Raw genomic sequence first — 24,827 nt, forward strand, 5'->3', positions numbered from 1 at the left:
CCTCCTTACAGTCCGAGCAGCAAGTGATGGAGAGAGGGGAGGGGGAACTGGCCCTTACGATGAGGCCTGGCCCTTGCTTTCCAAAGCTCCCTGCTGGCACCGTTCTGCTTGGCAACTGGAGTGGGCAGAGCTCATTCTGCTAAGGATGCGTAGGACGGAGGCAGCTGCTCACCTGAAGTGGATCAGTTGCAGGGCAATGACTCCGTTGCAGCTTGCTTTGCTATCTTGAAGCTCACGGCCCGGACTTGCCTCCTGTTCCAGCCTGCCCCTTCTGGCTCGCTGCCAACAGGAGCAAAGAGCAGCAAGGCTCACTCAAACTTCCCCTCCCAGCCCAACGCATTCTCTGAGCCAATATTGGGGATCAATCCTAAGTACAATTCAAAGAGCACAATTCAAAGTGTTGGTGCTGACATTCAAAGCCCTAGACGGCCTCGGTCCAGTAGACCTGAAGGAGCGTCTCCATCCCCATCGTTCTGCCCGGACACTGAGGTCCAGCGCAGAGGGCCTTCTGGCGGTTCCCTCATTGCGAGAAGCAAAGCTACAGGGAACCAGGCAGAGGGCCTCCTCGGTAGTGGCACCTGCCCTGTGGAACACCCTCCCACCAGATGTCAAAGAGAAAAACAACTACCAGAAGACATCTGAAGGCAGCCCTGTTTAGGGAAGCTTTTAATGTTTAATAGACTATTGTATTTTAATATTCAGTTGGAAGCCACCCAAAGTGGCTGGGGAAACCCAGCCAGATGGGCGGGGTATAAATAAATTAGTAGTAGTAGTAGTAGTAGTAGTAGTAGTAGTAGTAGTAGTAGCAGCAGCAGTAGAGTTGCCTCTTTGGGGTGCACAGATTTCACTCTTCCATCCATCTCTTGATTCCTGAGTTTCTAAAAGCAAAGAAAGGATTGGGAGATCTCTGGGATTTGCCCCCCAGAAAGGATGGAGCAAAACCTTGCTTTGTGTTCATTATAATTTCTAGCAAGGTTGAAGGCGAGTCCCATCAGGGCAAGTGGAGCGCTGGCCTGTCAATCTCAGCCCGCTCTCAACCAGCCTCACCTGCCTGTCAGTCCAGGGGCTGGTGGTGTCAATTGCCAGCTTACCTCTGCAAAGTTTTGGAGGAGAGGGGAAGTGTGGTGTAGTGGTCAGTGTGTTCGGCTAGGACCTGGGAGACTGGGGTTCGAATCTCCACTCGGCCATGATGCTCACCAACTGACCTGGGGCAAGTCACTGTCTCTCCACCTAGTCTACCTCGCGGGATTGTTGTTTTGATTAAATGAATGGAGAGAACCATGTACATCACACTGAGGTCCTTGGAGACAAGGGTGGGAGGGAAATCCAATCAATCAATCAATCAATCAATCAGTCAATCAATCAAGGTGTACAGGCACTGTTCCTCTGATTTTGGGGAGGAGGAGGGGAAATGGTTTCAAAAACGGGACAAGAAACAGGTGGGGACAGGTTTAAGAACAGGGACCAAAAAGCTGTAAAAGCTTGTTGAAACAAAAGTGTCTTCAGTTATTTCCAGAGTGCGGATAAATAGGTGCCTGTCCTGTCATATCTCACAGGGATGGTATTCCACAGAACCAGGACAACCTCCCTAAAAGCCCGGCTGCAAGTTAACACTGAAAAGTTTGAGACTTTAGGAGGCAATCTCCTGCAGAACACAGTTAGTCCTGCGTATATACAAATTGCCTGGGCTCTGAGATCTTCAGGGGAGACCCTTCTCTCGGTCCCACCACTGGCACACTTGGTGGGGATGCAGGACAGGGCCTTCTCGGTGGCTGCTCCCAGACTCTGGGACTCCCTTTCTGGAGAAATCAGACTGGCTCCCTCCTTTTCCTTCCACCAATGGGCCTTTGGGAACTCTTTTTCTCAGGAAAGGGCTTCAAATAGTGCTGTTTTACTCTCTGTATTTTAATAGATTTGTTTTTTTACATTGTTCTGATCTACTATTATTATTATTATTATTATTATTATTATTATTATTAATTTGTACCCCTCCCATCTGACTGGGTTGCCCCAGCTACTCTGGGGTTTTTACACTCTGGGGCAAACCCTTCCCTTTTATACGTCGTTAGCTGTTTTTGGTATTTTTATCGGCGTGCTTTTACTTTGTTCAAGCTGCCTCGAGCCCCCATCTGGGACGTAATTGATGGACTGATTAATTACATTTAAGGAACGAGGTGGTCTCTCAAGTAACCCAGCCACCCGAGCTGTATGTTCGTACCAACACCTCAGATTTGGCTTGGTAAGAGATTGGCAGACAATGTACTCAATGAAATCACATTGTGTGTGTGTGTGTGTGTGTGTGTGTGTGTGTGTGTCTATCGCTTCCTGGCCAGCTGTTGCATAGATGGGACTTGTGCAGCACTTCTCTTGAGGAAGGAGGGGGGAGAGGGAAAGCGAGGCTGCAGGAAGCGCTAATGTGTTTCCAGCTCCAAATATGCCCTGAGTGCATTAATACAGGATTTCCCTCGGCCGCCTTTGCAACCATGGCCAAGTCATACTTGGCAAGTGGTCAGCGAGCTGAGCCACCCTTTACGAAGGAGCTCAGGGGACGCAGATTGCTGGCCCAGGCAGGGGCAGAGGAGAACAGCAAAATTTCAGGGCTGGGTTACAACTGCAGGGCGAGGTCTTGGGAGGGTGCTAAGCTGTGTTGCAGAGCTCCCACGCAGCTCTGACTCACAAGCCAAGTCCCTGCAAGTGCTCCTGCAAAAGTTAGTGTGGTGTAGTGGTTAGAAGATTGGGCTGAGGGCTCAAATCCAGACTGAGCCATGGTGGAAAGATACCCACTATGGAGGAATGCTGTTGGGCTCGGTTGAGATGGCAAAGTGAACATGCTTAAATAGAGAAAAAATCATTATTGACATTGAATCAGGATGGGAAAATTCCCATGGGCTTTTTTCATGAACGAGAAAACCTGCAATTTTGGTATTTGAAGATTGAAAAAATACTGGTTTCACAAGAGATAGAATGGTTGGGTTTTAATGCGTTGGATACTGTATTTAGCTGCAGGACAGAGAACCGGAAGTCCTTTTATCTTTCTTTAATCTCTCTCCTCCTCTTCTTTTGTTTTCTCTGTCTTTCCATCTCTTTCCTTTTTTCCTTTGTTCTTAACTAGATTAAGTGGTGTAATATAAACATATGCTTTGCAATGAGCATCATATTTGTACATTTTCGAATAAGTATCAATTTTTTTTTTTTTTTAAATCCCAACTTAGCCATGAAGCTCACTGGTCGGCCATTGGCCAGCTGCTCACTCTAAGCCTCACCTCCCTCATTGTAAGTATAAAATGGGTAGGAGGAGAACCATGGCTGCCACCTTGAGCGCCTTGGAGATGTTTTGGACTACAACTCCCATCAGCTTCATGGCCGTGTGGAGAAGTGAACTCTAGTCTCCCAGGTCCTAAACTGACACTCTAATCCAGTGTTTTTTTCCCCAACCTGAGTCTCCAGCTGTTGCCGGACTACAACTCCCATCATCCCTAGCTAGCATGGCCCATGGTTGTGGATGATGGGAGTTGTAGTCCAACAGTCGCTGGAGATCCAAGTTTGAGAAACGCTGCAAAAACACTACCACAAAACCCTGGCTCTGTTTTATTCTTTGTTTTTAAACGAAAGCTGGGAATTTGGGGGGTTCTGCCGCCACCCCTGTGGACACTGCAGCCCCTATCAGTTGTGGAGGTGCAGATCAATTTCTGCAGGCCCTCTGGCCACCACTCCTGATCTCAGATTGTCCGGTGGCGTTTTTGCCCTCACCTCTCTCTTTCCCTCCCTCTCTGCGCTCCCTCTGGGTCCATTCTCAGAAATGAGATCATAAGGGCCGCTTCTCACAGCCTGACCTTTCCCGCTAATGCCTCTCGAGCAACAGCGAGCCAGGGAAAACCTTTCTCTTTCCCCAAAAGCGGGTTTCTGCCAGAGGCCCGCGGCTGAAATTTCAAACGGGGGCACGGCGGCAGGCTGGCACAGAAGGGATTAGGCAGAGGGCAAAACAGGCTTTGCTGTTTTTAATGCGCACTTAGCAGATTTCGTAGGAGGCGTATTTTGGTCTCCCCTATAAGCTCAGCTCTTGGGACAGAAGCGTTTCCCAACCGAACCACAGAAGTGTAGTCAGAAGGGACTCCAATGGGCCATCTATTCCAACCCCCCTGTAAGCAAGAATCACAGCTAAAGGACTGTATGAACAAAGGAGACATCCCTTTTTCCTTGCCGCACTATGTCCTGTCCTGGATTTGGGGGAGTTTATCATTTCACAGGGACATGGTCCACAGGGACGCGGGTGGCGCTGTGGGTTAAACCACAGAGCCTAGGGCTTGCCAATCAGAAGGTCAGTGGTTCGAATCCCCGCGACGGGGTGAGCTCCCGTTGCTCGGTCCCAGCTCCTGCCATCCTAGCAGTTCGAAAGCACACCAGTGCAAGTAGATAAATAGGTACCGCTCTGGTGGTAAAGTAAACGGCGTTTCCGTGCGCTGCTCTGATTCGCCAGAAGCGGCTTAGTCATGCTGGCCACATGACCCGGAAGCTGTACGCCGGCTCCCTCGGCCAATAAAGCGAGATGTGCGCTGCAACCCCAGAGCCGGCCACGACTGGACCTAATGGTCAGGGGTCCCTTTACCCTTTGCCTATCATTTCATTCTTTAACTTTCACTGGATCACGCAGAGAGATAGCAAGGAACAACAAGGCACTTAATTTGGCCAACCAACAAGTCATGAAATAGTATGCCAGCTGTGGAGTTCCACAGAAGTCTTTTTCAACGGGCTAGATGTTTAAAAAAAATGCAAGCGGGCAGCAGAAAGGCAAGGCAAATGTCTGCTGGTGTTGGTCAAGCCCTGTGGGGAATAGGTTTTCAAACTGTTTTGTGTTATTAACTGTTGAGATTTTCTTAATAGCAACCCCCCCCCCCCAATATGGTGATGGTTTTAACTTTCAAATCCCCGGATGATTTTTGAGACCCGGTTATCTGAAGGATCACCTTCCCTGTTTAGGGAAGCTTTTAATGTTTAATAGGTTATTGTATTTTAATATTCTGTTGGAAGCCGCCCAGAGTGACTGGGGAAACCCAGCCAGATGGGCAGGGTATAAATATATATTATTATTATTATTATTATTATTACCTGTATAAGCCTGCCTGAACTTTAAGATTAGCATCAGAGGACCTGTTCTGTGTCTCAGTGTCATAAATGGCATATACCCAAAGGCAGGGGTGGCGCTGTGGGTTAAACCACAGAGACTAGGGCTTGCCGATCAGAAGGTCGGCGGTTCGAATCCCCGCGACGGGGTGAGCTCCCGTTGCTCGGTCCCAGCTCCTGCCATCCTAGCAGTTTGAAAGCACACCAGTGCAAGTAGATAAATAGGTACCGCTCTGATGGGAAGGTAAACGGCATTTCCAGTGCGCTGCTCTGATTCGCCAGAAGCGGCTTAGTCATGCTGGCCACATGACCCGGAAGCTGTACGCTGGCTCCCTTGGCCAATAAAGCGAGATGAGTGCTGCAACCCCAGGGGGGTTTTCAGTTGTGGATCCATATCTTTGGAACTCCCTTCCTAGGGAAATATGCACAGCCGCTTCATAAACATCCTTTAACTTATTTTATTTTTTTATTTTTTCTTCTAAATTAATGGATTCGATAGCTTTTTTATTCATTGTTATTATTGCTTTGAATTAATTCGCCTTGGGTGGGCAATGGGCCCAGAAAGGCAGGTTATAATTCATATTTATTGAGAACAGAGAAGAAAAGTGCAGAAATGAGGTGTGTCAAATAATAATGAAATAGTGAAATATTATGTCCGGTTCCATCACGTTTGTTAGTTAACAAATTTGATAGATGAGATTCCTGCATTGCTGGGGGTTGGACTAGATGATCTTTGGGTCCCTTCCAGCTCTGCAAGTCTATGATTCTAACATAGCAAGAGTCGCTATGCATTTTTATTCATAAATGTGAATTAACACAGCAAAGTTGGGGCGATGGTGCTAGCACCAATTTCTTTGGGCCACTGTGCTTTTTGGGAAAACTTGCAGTGAAGGCCACTAGTTTGTATGAGTTTGAAAGAGGGTTCGGCAAATTCATGGAAAATAATAACAGTAATAATTTTTTATTTATACCCCGCCCTTCCCGGTTCAGAAAACCGGGCTCAGGGCGGCTAACAACAAATTTAAAACATTTAATTGATGCAACAAAAAAACAGCATAAAATACAGTATAAAACGTGAATAACAATAAATTCAGAATTCAAAAATCAGTTTAGGGGGAAAATCCATCCAATAAACATTAGATGATCACCAGGTCCAGCTGGCTAAATTAGTCCTATTTGGGCCAGCGAGGAGACCAGGGTAGAATTAGCAGCTGTGGGATCCCAGAGCGGGTAATCTTCATAAAAAGGGGAGGGGGAGGGAAGGAAGGGGAATAAAAGATCAGGCTAAGTTCAAGTGGAAAGCCAGGCGGAATAGCGCTGTCTTACAGGCCCTGCAGAAGGAGGTTAAATCCTGCAGGGCCCTGGTCTCATGGGACAGAGAATTGCACCAGGTCGGAGCCATCACTGAAAAGGCCCTGGCCCTGGTGGAGGATAATCTGACTTCCTTAGGGCCTCTAAACTACGATTATTCATAGACCTTAAGGTCCTCTGCAGTGCATACCAGGAGAGGCAGTCCCGTAAATACAAGGGCCCTAAGCCACAAAGGGCTTTAAAGGGCAAAACCAGCACCTTAAATCTGACCCGATACTCCACCGGGAGCCAGTGCAATAGCTTTGCCTCTACAGTTGGAGGTAGCAATGTTTTTGAATATCAGTTGCTGGAAACTACAGGAGAGGAGAGGGTTGCGGGTGGCGCTGTGGGTTAAACCACAGAGCCTAGGACTTGCCGATCCGTAGGTCGGTGGTTCAAATCTCCACGACGGAGTGAGCTCCCATTGCTCTGCTCCTGCCAACCTAGCAGTTCGAAAGCACGTCAAAGTGCAAGTAGATAAATAGGTACCGCTCTGGCAGGAAGGTAAACGGCATTTCCATGTGCTGCTCTGGTTCGCCAGAAGCGGCTTAGTCATGCTGGCCACATGACCCGGAAGCTGTACGCCGGCTCCCTTGGCCAATAAAGTGAGATGAGCACCGCAACCCCAGAGTCAGTCACGACTGGACCTAATGGTCAGGGGTCCCTTTACCCCTTTACAGGAGAGGAGAGGGGCTCTTGTGGGTTCTGGTTGGCCACTGTGAGAACAGGATGCTGGACTAGATGGGCCATTGGCCTGATCCTGCAATCTCTTCTTGCATTCTTAAGAAGCATAGTATATCAACAGCAGGAGGCCTAGAGGCTCGCAGTGATGGATGTACAAAGGTGAACAGTCAGGCTTGCACCCCTCCATAATGTAGGGAAGGAGGCCAAAGGATTTTTGCTTTTTTCCTCAGTAGAGGTGGCATCAGAGAGTTGTCGTCTCTCCAAATACTATCCATTCACTCATTTTCTGTACAGATTTCAATCCCAGCTGTGCAGGCTGGCTCCAGAACCGCCCCCCTCCCTCCTGCAAAGAGCTTATTTTTAAACACAAAAGCATCCTTCCCCGACAAGTCCGTTCCAATATACCCTTTTCCTGCTGAACATGCGTTCAGCCGGGTGTGTCTGTCCGACGGGAAGAGAGACAGAGATAGAGGCAGCAGAGCATTCTTTAAAGAACAAGACTTTAATACAAATAAGTTGACAGGGGTTTTTGTTTTTCTCCCCCGCCTTTCCCTTGCTAGCTAAACTTCACAACCGTGGGCACAAAATAATATACAAACTTGGAAAGAACAAATACAAAGAAACATTATATAAATAACAAGTTTGGGCAACTTCAATGCAAACAGGCTCAGAGTTTCGAAATACAAAGAGAAGGAGTTGCACTCATAAACACACACACACACACACACACACACACACACACACACAATAAAAACATAGCCAAAGTTGGGAAAGGTGACTAGAGGCGGGTGGCTGCATTGCTAAACATCCTGGCCAAATTCTGTTCCTGCCAGACTGTTACAGATCTGTATCCACCAGCGACAAGGGACCTGTGGCTATCAAGGTATTTGCTGGACTACAAATCCCATCAGCTCCAGCCAGCATGGCTACTGGGGAAGAATGATGGGGGTTGTAGTCCTGGGAACATCAGGAGAGCGGCAGGTTTGCCTGGTATAAATCCACTACTGATGACTATTTTCTGCGTCAGGTTCTGGACAGAAAGAATTGCTTGTTTTATTTTTCAGTCTGGATTTCTTCACCCATTCCCCTCCAGCCTTCTTCTGCTCCCTGTGTACCACCTGTATGGGCAGCTATTATTTATTAGACAGCAGACCCACTCATTGACTCCCCTTCCTAACAGGAAATCCTATGGCTGAGCAAGACTCGAGACAATTTGGGGGGGGGGGCAAATACCACCCTACCAGAAACTGTGGATCCCAACACTTTCCCAGTGCGTTCTTCGGCTCACCTCTCCAAAGGGGAGTTCGCAGCCCCCCATTCATATTGGAGAAGAGGTGAGATAATCACACGTAAAACAACATCCAGTTATGGAAAGGGGGTGGAAGCAGAGGAGAGCTATTATCCGCTTTGAGCTCAAGCCTTCAGAGGAGAATAGGTGCACAAACACCAGGCAGGTGGAAGCACACCTGCAAACGGCTCGCAGTATTGGAACAGAGTCAAAAGAGCTGTGTGTTAGCCAGCTGCATCCTTCAAGAAACAGGCAGGACAGCGACTGTCCCCAAAACATGAAGAGATTCAGTCCATGCCCCTTCAATGTCCCTTTATTGCTCAGATGGTGACTGGGAGAGAAAATTTTCTCCCAGGAGAGCCTGGACAGAAAAGGACCCTTTGTTTTCTGCAAACAATTCAGAGGGGTCCACGGTCTGGTTTAATCACCAAATGAATTTCTCAATTATCTTTCTTTAAAAGGGGTTTTAAGAAGGCGTGTATGACCCAAGCCACCTCCGCAAAGGTTTAGGATGGCGAAAATTAGGCTCAGGATTTTTGGGAAACCTGGTGGCTGATGACAGCCAGTTTATTCCACATTCTCCACCCCGGCAGAGAGCTCTTGCTTGGCAAGCATCAGACACAATAGGATATGGACGTGGAGCGGCGGTTGTTTGATGGAAGACTTGGCGCCACGTGCCCTGAAGCACAAGCTGTTAGAAACAAGGGGTTTTCCCTAAAGCCTGGGGGGAAAGGTCCACACACCTTCCTAACAACACAGACCCCCCCAAACCTGGAAGACACCTCCACATTACCAAAGGTTTGCAAAAGCAGTTGCTACATCCTCAAGGATGCTATCAGCACCCCATCATTCACTCTCCTTTGTTTTGGGCACCTTGGGACCAGACTCTACTGGATTGCCCAGTTTGGGTCTTTGGGGGGGAAACGTCCAGGGCAGAATGCCACCACAGGTCAATGGATGCTTGGTTATTTCCTGGGCTTGCAGGCCCAAGCAGGTATTTCCTGGGCGCCTGCAGAAACAGCTTGCATTCTTCCGCCTCTCTCACAATAGACCCGGTGGGTTGTTTTTTTTACAGCCCTCTCAGCCGTTAAGATTTCCATTGTTAACAATCCCATTGTTGCTTCTGCAAAAGCTTATCCCTGTCTGCTCTGTGCTGCACAGATTCCCAAGGCTTAGCACACAAACGGGTGCGACCAAGACCTTGGGAATTAAAACAGCAATGTCTGGCTTAAGAATTGACTGCACTTGGTAGCACAGGACCCACCAGTAATGGACCCCCATATTTCCAGGGCACCAGCACCAGCACCACCAAACGTGGCCAATGGTCAGTGTGGATGGGAGTTGGAGTCCAGCAACACCTGGAAGTTCGCAAATCCCTCCTCCAATGGGTTGCTTCCTCCTGTTGTAACAATGGCCACATATTCAGGGGGCTCCATCCTTATGCATCCCTTACAGGACTTGGCAAGAATTTAGCAACCTGCTTGCTCTGGGCTTCTCACTCCTGGAAAAGACGTTCTAATGAACTCTCTTCCTTTTGGACTTTTTGGAGATTCAGAAGGAGCCCAGATACTTCTCTTCCCCAGGTAGATTTTCTGCAGGGATTTAAATTATGGGACGCCTCATCAGAACCACCCCGCTGCCCCAAGGCAGACCAGACATTTCTCAAAAGGAACACGCACAAAACCCATGCAACAGTTGCCAACGTTTCCCCTCCAACAGTAAATATCAAAAACACACACTGAAACAAACGGTGGGGTGGGGAAAGTTTGTTTGTTTGTTTTCCTCGCTTCCTGTTGGAGCCCGCCAAAGTACCGCTATACGTTGGATACCTTTTGGGACTCTCTGGCTTGCCGTAGTCCATACAGCCACTTGATGACCCGGGCGTTGCGCTCGATGATGGAGATGCCGTAAGGTATGCGTTCGGCCTGCCTCTCCTCCAAGGTGACGGCGCTGCGGCGAGAGCGGGTCCCCTCCGAGCTGGCCGTGCTGACGCTGTGGAACTTGACGGACACAATGTCCGAACTGGCCCGGGTGAAGCGCTCCACCTCCACATCCCCCATGTCCTCCGGGTCCAGGCCACAGTAGTTGAAGAAGCGCTCAAGGTCCGCCGTCGCCCGGGAGTACCGGTCACTCAGGTCCGATTTGGAGCGGTGCAGCAAGGTCTGGCGCCTGGCACTGTCTGTCCGCAGCTCGCCGCGGGGGCTGGGGGAGCTCAGGGGCCCGGCGGACAGGATCTTGGCCTGCGCGGGGGAGGAGGGGACCGGCGTCAGCTGGATGCTGGGGACGACCCTCGCCCTCAAGGCCCCGCACGGCCGGACATCCACCCTGCGCACGGCGACCGTGCTGGGCGGCTTGGAGGAGGCCGAGCTTTGGGACAGCTTGCTCATGCCTTCCGCCGGATGGCCCTTCTTCCTTGGGGTATCCGGGAGGCTCCCGGGGCTCCAGCCCTGGCCCCCTGCCCCCCACTTGTGCTCTGCGGGGCTCTTCTCCGGCTTGGGGAATGACAATGGGCTATCGCAGAAGTTGATCAGGTTGTTGAGGATCTCCAGGTTCAGGGAGGTCTTGGCGGCCCCACGCACCTCCGCCCGGCGTCCTCCTTGTGGGGTCTTCCGGCTGGGGGTGAGCATCACTCGGCGCACCCCTGGGGTGAAGAGGGGCTGCTTGAGGAACAGAGCCCTCACCGGCTCCTGTCTCGTGCTGGCCACCTGCTGGCTTTTGACATACTTGGCCTTGTCCGCTTCCAGCCTCTCCACCGCGCTGGGCTTCTTGGCAGCAGCGCCGGCCGCTGGCCGACGGAAGTACTCTGGGCCCTTGTTCAGGATTCGGAATGGCATGGCCGAGGTGAAGGGGGCAGCGGCCGGGACGCCTTTCATGGCGTGGCTGGCTTGGAGGGTCTCCACCGGCATGGCACTCACCACAATGCTTCTAGACCGCTGCCGTGTCCCGTGGCAGGGGTTGTCACATGCCACAGAGGGCAGCCCGCCCTGGAAAAACGCCGCTCCGGCTTGCCTCCCCGCTCTCAATCAACAGGAGTCTGCTGCTGGCCTGACACTTTGCTGCGGAGAAGGAAAAGAGGGCAAAATCAGTGGCTGAGACCTGGCGGGCTTCCTTGACCCTGCAGGTCTTTTCCACCCCTCCTGGCACAGCTCGAGTGCTGCTGTCGCTGCTCCAGAGCCGGGATTTCTGTGCTGTCGTCCCCTCAGACAAACAGCACCCGGCAGACAAAGGCAGGAGCTGGCGCTGGGCAGAGGGAGCTGAGCGCTGAGCAGCCTATTTCAAGGCAAGGGACCGCCCACCGCTTTCAGACTGGGCTGCCGCCGCTGGCCAATCGGGGAGGAGAGAGGCACTTCAAATGGGGGCCTCAGCCTATCAGGAGGAGCCTGGGGAAAGGGAGGGAGGAGGGAGGCGAACTCATTGAATGAAAATAGCCCTGGAGAAAGAAAAGCAGTTCCCCGTCTGGACCTCCTGCCAGCTCCAGCCCCCACTTGGCTATTATTATTATTCCCTACCCTCCTCCTCTCACTTCCTCCTGCCTCCCCCCTTCCCAACATCACCTGTGCTCTTTCCACATACTAGGATCCGACAGCTTTAAGAGAGGGGGAGAACAAGCGGAGGAAGGCAGCGTCATCATTCAAAGATAAAGCCCTGCTCCCTTTCAAATGTTACTAGATTCGCGTAGGTATTATCTGCCAACCTCCCAGTACATCACGCAGAGCAAGGTTCTCCCCAAAGACCAGATGAAGGAACAGATGATCAGCCACAGCTTTTCCACAGGGGAAAGGAGGGGGGATTTTGCAGGAATTTATGTATAGGTTGGGGGGATTGCCCCTCCAGCAGATATCATGCACATGCAGCCCACTACCAAAATCAGCACAATCGCTTTTGTGACTTTTGTGATTTGTCCCCACAAAACACTTCATCGCAGTTTCTTCCTATCTATTCAAAGAGCCTTTGCTGCACGATACCAAATGTAACAGTTCGCTGATAAATGTCTCTATGCACTGGCTCACTGGGAAAACTTCAGAAATTCATATAGACATGTGAGCTCAGCTACTCAGCAGCCCCTCTGCCTGAGTGATAATTCCTGGCATCCTGATACCCGAGTGCCAGACAGGTAGCCATTCCAGAAATAACAACCCCAGATGAAGACAAAAGGGTGTGATTAATTTGGCTGGGAAACAGGGAACTGTAAATATCTCTTTTGCTACACTTGATGGGTGTTTGGTGGAGGGCAAGGAGAACCATGGGGCAGGGTCCAGGATGCTCAGATTACGGCCACCAGACCTCCCCTTTCATGATGTAACTGGGATGTATGAGTGATGTAGTTTGGGGGGGGTGTAACATGGGGATTAACAGCTAATAAAAGTTTGGGTTCTCTTTTGTTGGGGGCTTCCATCTTGTTCCACCTTGTGGCAGGTGGGAGTCCTCTCGTGACAGTCTTCGATAAAGACCAAGCCTACTGGCTGCTGTTTTGCTCTGGTATTCCTGGCTGGTGTCCTTGTTTTTTGTCCAAGGGAGCCCTCAGATTTCTCCATTAACGGGATAAATAACACCTCACGTGGGGAGTGGGGCAGCATCTCCCAGTCCCTCACGCAGCGATGGCCTGCTCCCTACTCAGTACACAAGACAAGCACGGCTACAGGAAGAGGCCAGAGGGCCACCAAAAGCCCAGGATCCTGTTCTTGCAGTGGCCAGACAGATCCTCACAGTCCAAAATCCCAGACATCTCCAGGGAGGTCTAGGAGAGACCCTGGTCCTGGAGGACTGCTGCCGGCCAGTGTGGACAATACTGAGCTACATGGGTGAAAGGTCTTATTCATTATAGGGAAGCTTCCCTGCGTTCCTATGTTCAAAACAGCTGGAGGGCACCAGTTTGGGGAAGCTTGCTTTAGAACAAAGAGGGGAATGGGGAAGAATTGAAAACCACCTATTTTCTGGGTGATGCTAGACCAGGGGTCAGCAAACTTTGTCAGCTGTGGGCTGACCCCCTCAGACCTTGTGGGGGGCCGGACTATATTTTTTGGGAGGAAATGAATGAATTCCTATGCCCCACAAATAACCCAGAGATGCATTTTAAATAAAAGGACACATTCTACTCATGTAAAAACACGCTGATTCCTGGACCGTCCGTGGGCCAGATTGAGAAGGTGATTGGGCTGGATCCGGCCCCCGGGCCTTAGTTTGCCTACCCATGTGCTAGACAATCCTCTCTTGGCTACCCCCCCCCCTTTCAAATTGGGATTTTGATTTTGTTAGGTGGCTATACAGGTACAGTACAGATCCGTGTCGTTTTCTGTATTCATATTCATGAATATATTCATCCTGAATTGCGGCTGGGGTGGCACGATAGAAAAAAAAAATCAATTCACAACATCAATGGCAATTCTTGGGAGCTACAGCTGCCCTCCCAAAAGACACACTCTGTTTGATGCTATAAGATTACAGAACAATTTTTGCATTAAAAAAAGCCAGCGTTTGAGAGAAAAGGGGAGAGCAGGGCTGGAGGCAGTCATGGACCAGGAAGAAGAAAGAGAAGATGATTTTCTACCCACAGGGTGGCAGGAAGTCCCAAAGGCTTGTCCCCCCCCCCCCCTTCTCTCATATGTGATAGTGAATTGCACACACAAAAGCATCGCCCAGACCTGGAGCCTTTTTTAACCCAAAGCTACTTCTGCCTTCTCCTCCCTCTCCCCGCCCCTAATCCTTGCAAGCGAGGCATTTTAAACAGTTTGCAACTGCTCTGGGTACCTCATTAGCCAGAAGGATTAGCAGCAGGGGTTTCTCAAATGTCTGGCAAGGGGGAAGAGAGGCTCATCAAAAGCTCAGGAAATGGCTGGTAGGCAGTGCTGGGCTCTCCCCATATGAGGGAGTGGGGTGTCTGCTGATCTGCCCCCACACACCCAGCACGAGCTGACAAAGAAACAAAAAAAGGCAATTAAGAGGGAGCTTCCATAAGGCCAAAAGATATCTATCTGGCCATCGCTGCAAAAGAGGTTGTAGAACACAATGCAGATACCCCCTATGTAACCCCAAAGTATTTGGCTTTTTGTTTTTAAGAGAATGGTCGCACTGTTTCCACTTTCGCCAACAGTTTTTTTAAAAAAACAAACACGGCTTGTACCAAAGGACAAGTGATTGTATTGCGTGACAATGAGATGCAATACATCCTATGGTCGCTGGGGTGCCTTCCCAGGGAAAAACAGGACCTTGCCACCAAAGGTCCGTATCGTAAAAGCTATGGTTTTCCCAGTACATAGTGATGTATGGAAGTGAGAGCTGGACCATAAAGAAGGCTGATCACCAAAGAATGGATGCTTTTGAATTCTGGTGCTGGAGGAGACTCTTGAGAGTCCCATGGACTGCAAGAAGATCAAACCTATCCATTCTTAAGGAAATCAGCCCTGAGTGCTCACTGGAAGGACAGATCCTGAAGCTGAGGCTCCAACACTTTGTCCACCTCATGAGAAGAGAAGACTCCCTGGAAAAGACTGGGAAAAATGGAGGGCACAAGGAGAAGGGGATGGTTGGACAGTGTTCTCAAAGCTACCAGCATGAGTTTGACGAAGCTGCAGGAGGCAGTGGAAGACAGGAGTGCCTGGCGTGCTCTGGCCCATGGGGTCACGAAGAGTCAGACATGACTAAACGACTAAACAACAACAACAATCCTTACAGGAACAATCAAACCTATAAGAACTACGCTTTCAGATCAGTCCAAGAATCCGTGCGGCCCAACGTTTGGCTTCCCACAGTGGCCACGAGCAGATGCTACCAAGGAGAGCACAAGGAGCGCAGGGAGATAACCACTTTCCCCCTGTTATTTGCCCCCTAGCTATTGGTATCCAGATAGACTGCTTATGAACCAGGAGGTTCTATTCCATTGTGATGTTTCCATTCACTTGTGTTTCTACCCTGCCCTTTCCCCAACATGCTCCATGCATGCTTCTCTCCTGCTTTTATCCTCACAACAGCCCTGTAAAGTAGGCCAGTCGAAGGAGAGAGTGAACGGCCAAAGACCACCCAGTGAGCTTCATATCTTAAGGAGGATTTGAACTCGGGCCTGGTCTGAAAGTTGGCTATTTCCAAAGTGGATGGCGCTACCCCCTTGTGAGTGGCAGGGTTAAATAAGGGGTACGAAGAGGCCAATGGGGTGCTGGAGGTGTAAATGATTTCAGACTTTGAGAAGCTAGTATCACCGGATCAGGTTCATCAGAGAATCATAGAATTTTGAGCTGGAAGGGACCCCGAGGGGTATCCAGACCAGCCCCCTGCAATGTAAGAATCTCAGCTAAAGCATCCATGACAGATGGCCACCCAACCTTTCAAGCCCTAAATGCTGCCTCGGTCCAGTATATCTGAAGGAGCGTCTCCACCCCCATCGTTCTGCCCGGACACTGAGGTCCAGCGCCGAGGGCCTTCTGGCGGTTCCCTCACTGCGAGAAGCCAAGTTACAGGGAACCAGGTAGAGGGCCTTCTCGGTAGTGGCACCTGCCCTGTGGAACACCCTCCCATCAGATGTCAAAAAGATAAACAACTACTAGACTTTTAGAAGACATCTGAAGGCAGCCCTGTTTAGGGAAGTTTTTAATGTTTGAAGTTTTATTGTGCTTTTAGTGTTCTGTTGGAAGCCGCCCAAAGTGGCTGGGTTTTCCCAGCCAGATGGGTGGGGTACAAATATTATTATTATTATTATTACAGTGGACGCTCGGGTTGCGAACGTGATCCCGCAGGATCACACTCGCAACCCACAGTATCCGCATCCCGCATCTGCACACGCACAGTTTGCGATTCGGTGCTTCTGTGCATACGCGACTGCCGAAACTCGGAAGTAACCCGTTCCGGTGGTCCACAACCTGAAGCGTCTGTAACCCGAGGTATGACTGAATTATTATTATTATTACCTCTGCTTAAAAACCTTCAAGGAAGTAGAACCCATCACCTACCAAGGGAGTCTGTTCCACTGTCAAACAGCTCTTCCTGTTTGGTTAAATTGATTAAACTAAATCATTTTAACTGGATTTTGAATAAATGCACAATTGATGTGCAACTGCTCCGAATTTTATTGTGTCATTGTCTTCTTTAGTAGGTCATGCCATCAGCTCTTTTGAATAATGCTTTTTAGGTAGGACAGGGGACAGTGGCAAGAGTTTACGGAACAAACCAAAGTACCAGTGGCCTGAAACAGTTAGCGAACCACCAGTCTAACCGCCATATTGTACTGGCTCCTGTAAGGGCGAATAGCAGACAGTCCGTCAAACTGCCTGCCGTGCATCTAGCTCAGGAGTCAGCAAACTTTTTCAGCAGGGGGCCGGTCCACTGTCCCTCAGACCTTGTGGGGGGCTGGAGTATATTCTGAAGGGGAAAAAAATAAATGAATTCCTATGCCCCACAAATGCAGTGGTGCCTCGCAAGACGAAATTAATCCGTTCCGTGAGGCTCTTCGTATAGCAGTTTTTTCGTCTTGCGAAGCAAGCCCATTGACAGCTTAGCGGATTAGCGCTATTAGCGGTTTAGCGGCTTTTAGCGATCAGCTGATAAGCGGCTTAGCGGCTTAGGAAAAGGGGGGGAAGGGGGAAAAACCCGCAGGAACTCGCAAGACATTTTCGTCTTGCGAAGCAAGCCCATAGGGAAATTCGTTTTGCGAAGCGCCTCCAAAACGGAAAACCCTTTCGTCTAGCGGGTTTTCCGTCTTGCGAGGCATTCGTCTTGCGGGGCACCACTGTAACCCAGTGATGCATTTTGAATAAAAGGACACATTCTACCCATGTAAAAACACACTGATTCCTGGACCGTCTGTGGGCAGGATTGAGAAGGCGATTGGGCCAGATCTGGCCCCCAGGCCTTAGTTTGCCTACCCTTGATCTACCTGATTTTGCTAACATCTCCACCCAAAGGCATTTGGGAGAGGGAGCCCCAAAGCAAACTAGATAGTCACTGGGAGAGCCAGGATGTTGCGCTGCTGTTAAGCCTGATTTAAGTCTGATTTAGCAAGCCTCTTTGGAGAAGATATCAGGTCTTCAAGAACAAGCTTTCTTCCCCCACTCCACCAGAAGCTGCATCTTATCTGATGTCCAGGAAAGGATCTGTGCAACTCTATCGGTGAGTAACACTTTGGGAAATTCTGACAGCGCCCGTCACGGTGGAGTGGGGGTGATGGCACACTGTGAATTTTCAGCTTTCCATAGAAGGAAGGATCATAGAACTGTAGAGTTGGAAGGGAACCAGAAAGTCATCTCTGCAATAAAAGAATCCAAAGAAAAGAGAAGGGATTCAAGACACACACACATCCTACTGCCCCCTTTTGAGGCTCACCTGTCTATTCAACAAAAAGTTAAGGACTTTGAATGGGGCACAGCCCACAGCGGCAGCAGGGATCCATGAACATGAAGAGATTAGGGAATGAATGGCCTTGGGTTATCGATCCTTAGGCAGGACGTTTTCAGCTATCTGATGGAGCATCTCCACCCCCATCGTTCTGCCCAGATACTGAGGTCCAGCTCCGAGGGCCTTCTGGCGGTTCCCTTGCTGCGAGAAGCCAAGTTACAGGGAACCAGGCAGAGGGCCTTCTTGGTGGTGGCGCCCGCCCTGTGGAACGCCCTCCCAGCAGATGTCAAAGAGAAGAACAACTACCAGACATTTAGAAGACATCTGAAGGCAGCCCTGTTTGGGAAGCTTTTAATGTTTACTGTATTTTAATATTTTGTTGGAAGCCACCCAGAGTAGCTGGGGAAGCCCAGCCAGATGGGCGAGGTATAAATAATAATAATAATAATAATAATAATAATAATAATAATAATAATAATTGTCAGAGCTGCCTCTAGGTCCCAGCTCACAGAGGACCAACGCTAGCCAGTAATAACGTATAAAAGTCTTTATTGAAGGTTAGTTTCCATTTCCAAACCGCAGCGTGCAACTCTACGTCTTAGAAGCTAGACCGGCGAAGCTCCATCTGAGTCTCCGCCTCCTAGACACCAGTTTAAGACTCTAGCTTTACTCCACCTCTTCCGTTGTTCTTTCCTCCTCTGGGTCCTTCTGCCCCCTGGGGTTTCCTCCTTTCTGGACTCTTCTGACGCTGACCCCCCTGAGTCTTGCCTTTCCTTCCGGCGGGCTTTAGGACCTGGCTCCCTATCCGGGCTGCCTGCAGTGCCACTCGCCTGTACATTTGAACTTGGCGCGCGCGCCCAGCCGGTAACTTTCCTCTTGACCGTTTCCCCGCTCTCCGATGGAGGCGTGGTCAATCCTGACTCATCTCCTCTCGCTGGTGGTGAGAACACTGGTCCCGATGCCTGGGACTCCTCCCCCCCACTGCGCTCTGGTGGGGAAGCTGGTCCTGATTTCCAACTGCTGCTCTGGGAGTCCCCGCTGGCCCCTTCCTTCTGGGGTTTCCCCCTGGGCACCCCCCTTGCCCTGGCCATCGGCGCTCCCTTCTGTGAATCTTCCGATTCGCTGGAGAGGCTCATGGAATCCCTCGGACCACTTTCATCTCCTGTGCTTCCCTCGGATTCCTCCCCCTCGCTCTCCATTTCCTCCCTCTCCTGTGCCTCTGCTCCTGAGCCCCTGACAATAATAATAATAATTAGACCCTCCAAGTGTCCCTGTTTTCCAGGGACAGTTCCAGTTTTACAGAAGCAGTCCTGGTTTCTCCTGTTTTTCCTTGGGGCATCCCTATTTTCATCAGAGAAATATTGGAGGGTATGGAGTTATCTGATCCCAGAGGAACCAGGGAAGTTACAGGGAACCAGGCAGAGGGCCTTCTCGGTGGTGGCACCCGCCCTGTGGAACGCCCTCCCACCAGATGTCAAGGCAATAAACAACTATTTTACTTTTAAAAGGCAACTGAAGGGAAGTTTTAAATGTCTGGTGCTGTATTGTTTTTAATATTCGTTTGGAAACCGCCCAGAGTGGCTGGGGAAACCCAGCCAGATGGGCGGGGGTATAAATAATAATAATAATAATAATAATAATAATAATAATAATTATTCATTAAGCCAGACTTTTCCAGACAACAATTCCAGGTTCCCTCATTTAATATGGCACTTGTCCCTGGCCTTTTTGTAGCAATACTCTCAGACTGAAGATTCGCCACTGCAACATCCGGTTTCCCACAGCCGTCAGTCACATGCTGCTGGGAACCCCACATGAAGAATGTGAGAACATCAGAACAGCCCCTCTGGATCAGGCCAAAGGTCCGTTCTGAGTCAGCATCCTGTTCTCACAGTGGCCCGTCCAGAGGCCTGTGGGAAGACCGCAAGCAGGACATTGCGGGGTTGTTAAAAAAACACAAAGTTTTTAAACCTTCAAAGTTGCTTACAAATAGCTAAAGTAATAAAAATCAAGAAAAATCTGCAACCCTGCTTTGAAACATGCAAAAGTTAAAATACTAAAATGTATTAAAACCACCTCCCCTTTCTCAACATCTGCGTAGGCATGTCTAAACAAGAATGTTTTTAGCAGGCACTGAAAAGAGTACAGTTGTACCTTGGATCTCAAACGCCTTGGCTCCCAAACAAATTGGCTCCCGAATGATCAAAGTGAGTGTTCCAGTTTTCGAATGATTTTCAGAAGCTGAATGTCCTGTTCTGGGAGTCGAACGGACTCCCAGAACGCATTCTGTTCGAGAACCAATGTACAGTGGTGCCTCGCAAGACGAAATTAATCCGTTCCACGAGTCTCTTCGTCTAGCGGTTTTTTCGTCTTGCGAAGCAAGCCCATTGACGGCTTAGCGGATTAGCGCTATTAGCGGCTTAGCGGCTTTTAGCGGCTTAGCGGATCAGCTGATAAGCGGCTTAGCGGCTTAGAAAAAAGGGGGGAAGGGGGAAAAACCCGCAGGAACCTGCAAGACATTTTCGTCTTGCGAAGCAAGCCCATAGGGAAATTCGTTTTGTGAAGCGCCTCCAAAACGAAAAACCCTTTTGTCTAGCGGGTTTTCCGTCTTGCGAGGCGTTCGTCTTGCGGGGCACCACTGTACAACTGTACAGTGAAGTGTACAGCTTGCTTCTCAATAAGCAGGGATTTTGTAGGTGCTGCCCCGTGAAGGAGAACTACTTGGAAATGATTTACAGATGGTATTTAACTCGGAGTAGGCGCTTACTAAGATGAATAAGACAGAATCAGATAAGTGCTGGAGATGCAATGAGATTGAGGATACGTTCTTTCATACGTGGTGGACCTGTAAAAGGGTAAAAAGAGTATTGGGAAATAATTTATAATGAATTGAAAAAAATGTTTTAAAGCACCTTTCCAAAAAAAGCTTTTTGCTGGGGAGAATTCAGACTGAAATTCCCAGGTGTCAAAAAAGGTTATTTATATATGCCACTACGGTGGCCCGTGTTTTGTTAGCCCAAAAATGGAAAACGAGCGAGGTCCCAACCAACTTAAACTGATGGAACATGTGCAGCTTGCAGAACTAACTTATAGAATAAGAAAACAAGAAGAACATTCGTTTAAAGAAGATTGGAAAATATACTGAAAATATACTGAAGTTTACTGAATATATGGGGCGGAATTGTGTACACTTGAAAACATTGGCAGCATTAAGATAAATTCAACAGTGTGAATAAGTTTTGCTGGAAGTACTGTAATAATGGAATAGTTTATATATGCAAGGATTTATGCTATGCAAAATGAACCATGGAAAGAGAAGAAGGGAAGTCACGGATATTTTAAGGTTGTCTAAATTATAAAGAAGGCTGATCACCGAAGAATGGATGCTTTTGAATTATGGTGCTGGAGGAGACTCTTGAGAGTCCCATGGACTGCAGGAAGATCATACCGATCCATTCTTCAGGAAATCAGCCCTGAGTGCTCACTGGAAGGACAGATCCTGAAGCTGAGGCTCCAAGACTTTGGCCACCTGATGAGAAGAGAAGACTCCCTGGAAAAGACCCTGATGCTGGGAAAGATGGAGGGCACAAGGAGAAGGGGACGACAGAGGACGAGATGGTGGGACAGTGTTCTCAAAGCTACCAGCATGAGTTTGACCAAACTGCAGGAGGCAGTGGAAGACAGGAGTGCCTGGCGTGCTCTGGTCCAGGGGGTCATGAAGAGTCAGACATGACTAAACGACTAAACAGCAACAACAAATGAATATTCTAAATTGTAAAACAGAAATTTTAATAAAAATTACACACACACACACACACAAAGTGTAGGCACTGCCACACCGAATGGTCAAGTCCTTACAAATGTAGAATGGGCATTATGTGGCACCTATATTATTGCCAATTCCACCAATCAGAGCATTAGCAAGAAACCAGTCTTTTAGTGGGCAGCGTCTCCACTTTGGAACTCCCTGCCTTTGACATGACGCAGGTGCCCTCCCTTTACTATTTTCAATACCTGCTTAAAACATTTTTGTTTAGGCAGGCCTATCCGGACATGCAAAAGGTGGCATGCGTTTGAGTCTCTTTTTAACTTGCTTTTGCTTTTAATTATATTTGGGGTGTTTTGATTGCACTTGTTTTCAACTGCCTTTCATTGATAAATTTAATGGGTGCATTTTTGCAAACTGCCCGGAGGTTTTATTGCAACATTTCCAAACGTGAAATGAAATAAACAAATCTGCCGCCGAAGGCAGTTGCCTCACTCTGCCCAATGGTGTAGCCGGATGGCCCAGCTCAGGCGGATATTGTTCCTGCACATGGGAGTATATTACGACTAATAGCCATGGATAGCTACTAATTTGTCAAATCCCCTGTGGAAAAGAGCAGTGGAAAACAGCCTGTGAGCAAAATGAAAAGGTGAAGAGAGGAAGAAGAGGGAGGAAATGAACTGAAGTTTGTAGCAGCTGCTTCTGCGAACCAGAGCATTTCAGATGAAGAAGATTTGGGGGTGCAATCCCAATCCTGTTTGGCTGGGAGCAACTGCAACCGAATGCAAGAGGAGTTATTTCTGGGTAGACATTGTTAGGGTGGTGCTGTTCAGGGCCGGATTTAGGTTTGATGAGGCCCTCAGCTACTGAAGGTAATGGCGCCCTTTATATGTCCAGCTGCCCTTTGTCAACAACAAATTGTCGCTGTTTTATGTGTTGAATATATGCTATATGGTAATTTATGGACCTAATAGGTATCTAAGGGACGCGGGTGGTGCTGTGGGTAAAACCTCAGCGCCTAGGACTTGCCGATCGCATGGTCGGCGGTTCGAATCCCCGCAGCGGGGTGCGCTCCCGTCATTCGGTCCCAGCACCTGCCGACCTAGCAGTTCGAAAGCACCCCCGGGTGCAAGTAGATAAATAGGGACCGCTTACCAGCGGGAAGGTAAACGGCATTTCCGTGTGCTGCGCTGGCTCGCCAGAGCAGCTTTGTCACGCTGGCCACGTGACCCGGAAGTGTCTGCGGACAGCGCTGGCTCCCGGCCTATAGAGTGAGATGAGCGCACAACCCTAGAGTCGGACACGACTGGCCCGTACGGGCAGGGGTACCTTTACCTTTTAATAGGTATCTAAAGCCATTTACACATAACCAATAGGAGCCTACACAACACACAACACTGTTGCTGTGTGTGGGTTTTATTTATTTTTTATCTTATATTTTGGAAACGTACATCCATTTTTTTCCTTTAAATTTTTTTGGGGCCCCCAAGAGAGTGGGGCCCTAAGCTATATAGTGGTACCTCTGGTTGCGAATGGGATCCGTTCCGGAGGCCCATTCGCATCATGAACAGAACGCAACCCATGTCTGCGAGTGCACGGGTCACGATTCGCCGCTTCTGCACATGCGTGTGACATCATTTTGCACGTCTGCGCATGCACGAGTGGTGAAACCCGGAAGTAACCTGGTCCTTTACTTCCGGGTCACCGCAGGACGCAACCTGAAAACGCGCAACCTGAAGCAAACGTAACATGAGGTATGAATGTAGCTTGTTTAGCTTATACAGTGGTACCTCGGGATGCAAATGGGATCCGTTCCGGAGCCCCGTTTGCATCCAGAAGCAAACGTAACTAGGGATGGCACATCTGCGCACATCACTTTTTGCAGCTTCTGCGCATGCACCGGACGTCCTTTTGAGCGTCTGCGCATGCGCAAGCGACGAAAACCAGAAGTAACTCGTTCTGTTACTTTTAGGTTGCTGCAGAGCGCAACTCGAACGCGCTCAACATGAAGCATATTCAACCCGAGGTATGACTGTACGTAAATCCGGCACTGGTGCTGTTAGACTGGAAAACATAGAGCGTGCTTTATACTGAGTCAGGCAATATTGTCTTCACTGACTGGCAGCCGCTGGAGATGCTCTACAATGGAGGGGCCTTACTCGGGTCTAAAAAGGTTAGCCTCACACTGTTTCCCCCACCCCACTGCCATAAAGATCACTTATCTTGGGCCCATCATTCCCTTCCTCTCCGCCTAACCCGCCTCAAAGGGTTGTTGTGAGGAACCCAGCCTTGAGTGCCTGCCAACCCCGGAGTCCCTTGGAGGAAAGCGGAGATAAACACGTGGTCAAATAATAGTAGTTTTTAACTACATGGCTCAGGTGTGCAGGTCTGAGTAGCATGGGTTGGCTTGTCATTGTAATAGCCTTGGAGGTGGTGACACCAATTCTTTGCGCTGTTCTCTGCATTGTTTATGAATAAGCGCCTGGGCAATAGAATAGAACCACACTGGAGGTGTGTTGCTAGGAGTGGTAATAAGGAGCATGGGCCTCAAATCTTTTTCAAAGTCACCCGAGTTTTGGCGAGTAATTAATTCAGAGCCTAGGACTTTCCGATTAGAAGGTCGGCGGTTCGAATCCCCGCAATGAGGTAAGCTCCCGTTGCTCGGTCCCTGCTCCTGCCAACCTAGCAGTTTGAAAGCACCTCAAATTGCAAGTAGATAAATAGGTACCGCTCCGGAGGGAAGGTAAACCGCGTTTCCGTGCGCTGCTCTGGTTCGCCAGAAGCGGCTTAGTCATGCTTGCCACATGACCCGGAAGCTGTATGCCGGCTCCCTCGGCCAATAAAGCGAGATGAGCGCCACAACCCCAGAGTCAGCCACCACTGGACCTAATGGTCAGGGGTCCCTTTACCTTTACCTAATTCAGGTGAAAATGAACTGGGGGTGGTTAGTGGGTAAGACATTGCTTTTTGGGGGAGGGGGGATAAATTAATTTTAGCTGGTTTTATCTACAGATGATTAGGGGGAAATGAACGGGGAGAACTGAAGGAGAATTTAATTTACTTCAAAGAGGAGCTCCTACGAAAATTCATTGGGGTATATATGCTGAAGGGGAACGGATTTTGGGCAATCTGGAGTGGGGCACAAATTAACTGAGGAACTTTCCGGGGAGATCTGGATGGGAAATTAGCAGGCTTTCTGTGATTCATTTAAAGATATGTGATCCTAACCTCAACAACCTGAGAGCAAGTCCCACTGAATTCAACAGGACTTACTTCTGAGTAGATATAACTGGGATT

At 49.2% G+C, this 24,827-nt stretch overlaps 2 protein-coding genes across 8 annotated transcripts in view; one reads left to right on the forward strand and one right to left on the reverse strand.

Moving 5' to 3' along the window:
* RSPO4 (R-spondin 4) overlaps nt 1-24,827 on the forward strand; it is a 263,645-nt gene that overhangs the window by 125,211 nt on the left and 113,607 nt on the right. The gene's annotated exons all lie outside the window — the stretch shown is intronic.
* FAM110A (family with sequence similarity 110 member A) overlaps nt 7,639-24,827 on the reverse strand; it is a 29,729-nt gene continuing 12,540 nt past the window's right edge. The window contains exons 1-3 of one of the 6 annotated variants that reach the window (XM_081868020.1): nt 15,141-15,761; nt 11,998-12,029; nt 7,639-11,499 (exon numbers count right to left, since the gene is read on the reverse strand). In XM_081868020.1, the coding sequence (XP_081724146.1) occupies nt 10,258-11,349 (1,092 nt within the window). In that variant the 5' untranslated portion in view covers nt 11,350-11,499; nt 11,998-12,029; nt 15,141-15,761 and the 3' untranslated portion in view covers nt 7,639-10,257. Of the gene's footprint in view, nt 11,500-11,997; nt 12,030-14,191; nt 14,469-15,113; nt 15,762-24,827 lie in introns of those variants that run through there. The other 5 variants (XM_081868018.1, XM_081868021.1, XM_081868019.1 and 2 more) reach the window with 5 other exon arrangements.

Source organism: Podarcis erhardii (genome assembly GCF_964252035.2).
Source record: "Podarcis erhardii genome assembly, chromosome: 6".
NCBI classification, from domain to species: domain Eukaryota; kingdom Metazoa; phylum Chordata; class Lepidosauria; order Squamata; family Lacertidae; genus Podarcis; species Podarcis erhardii.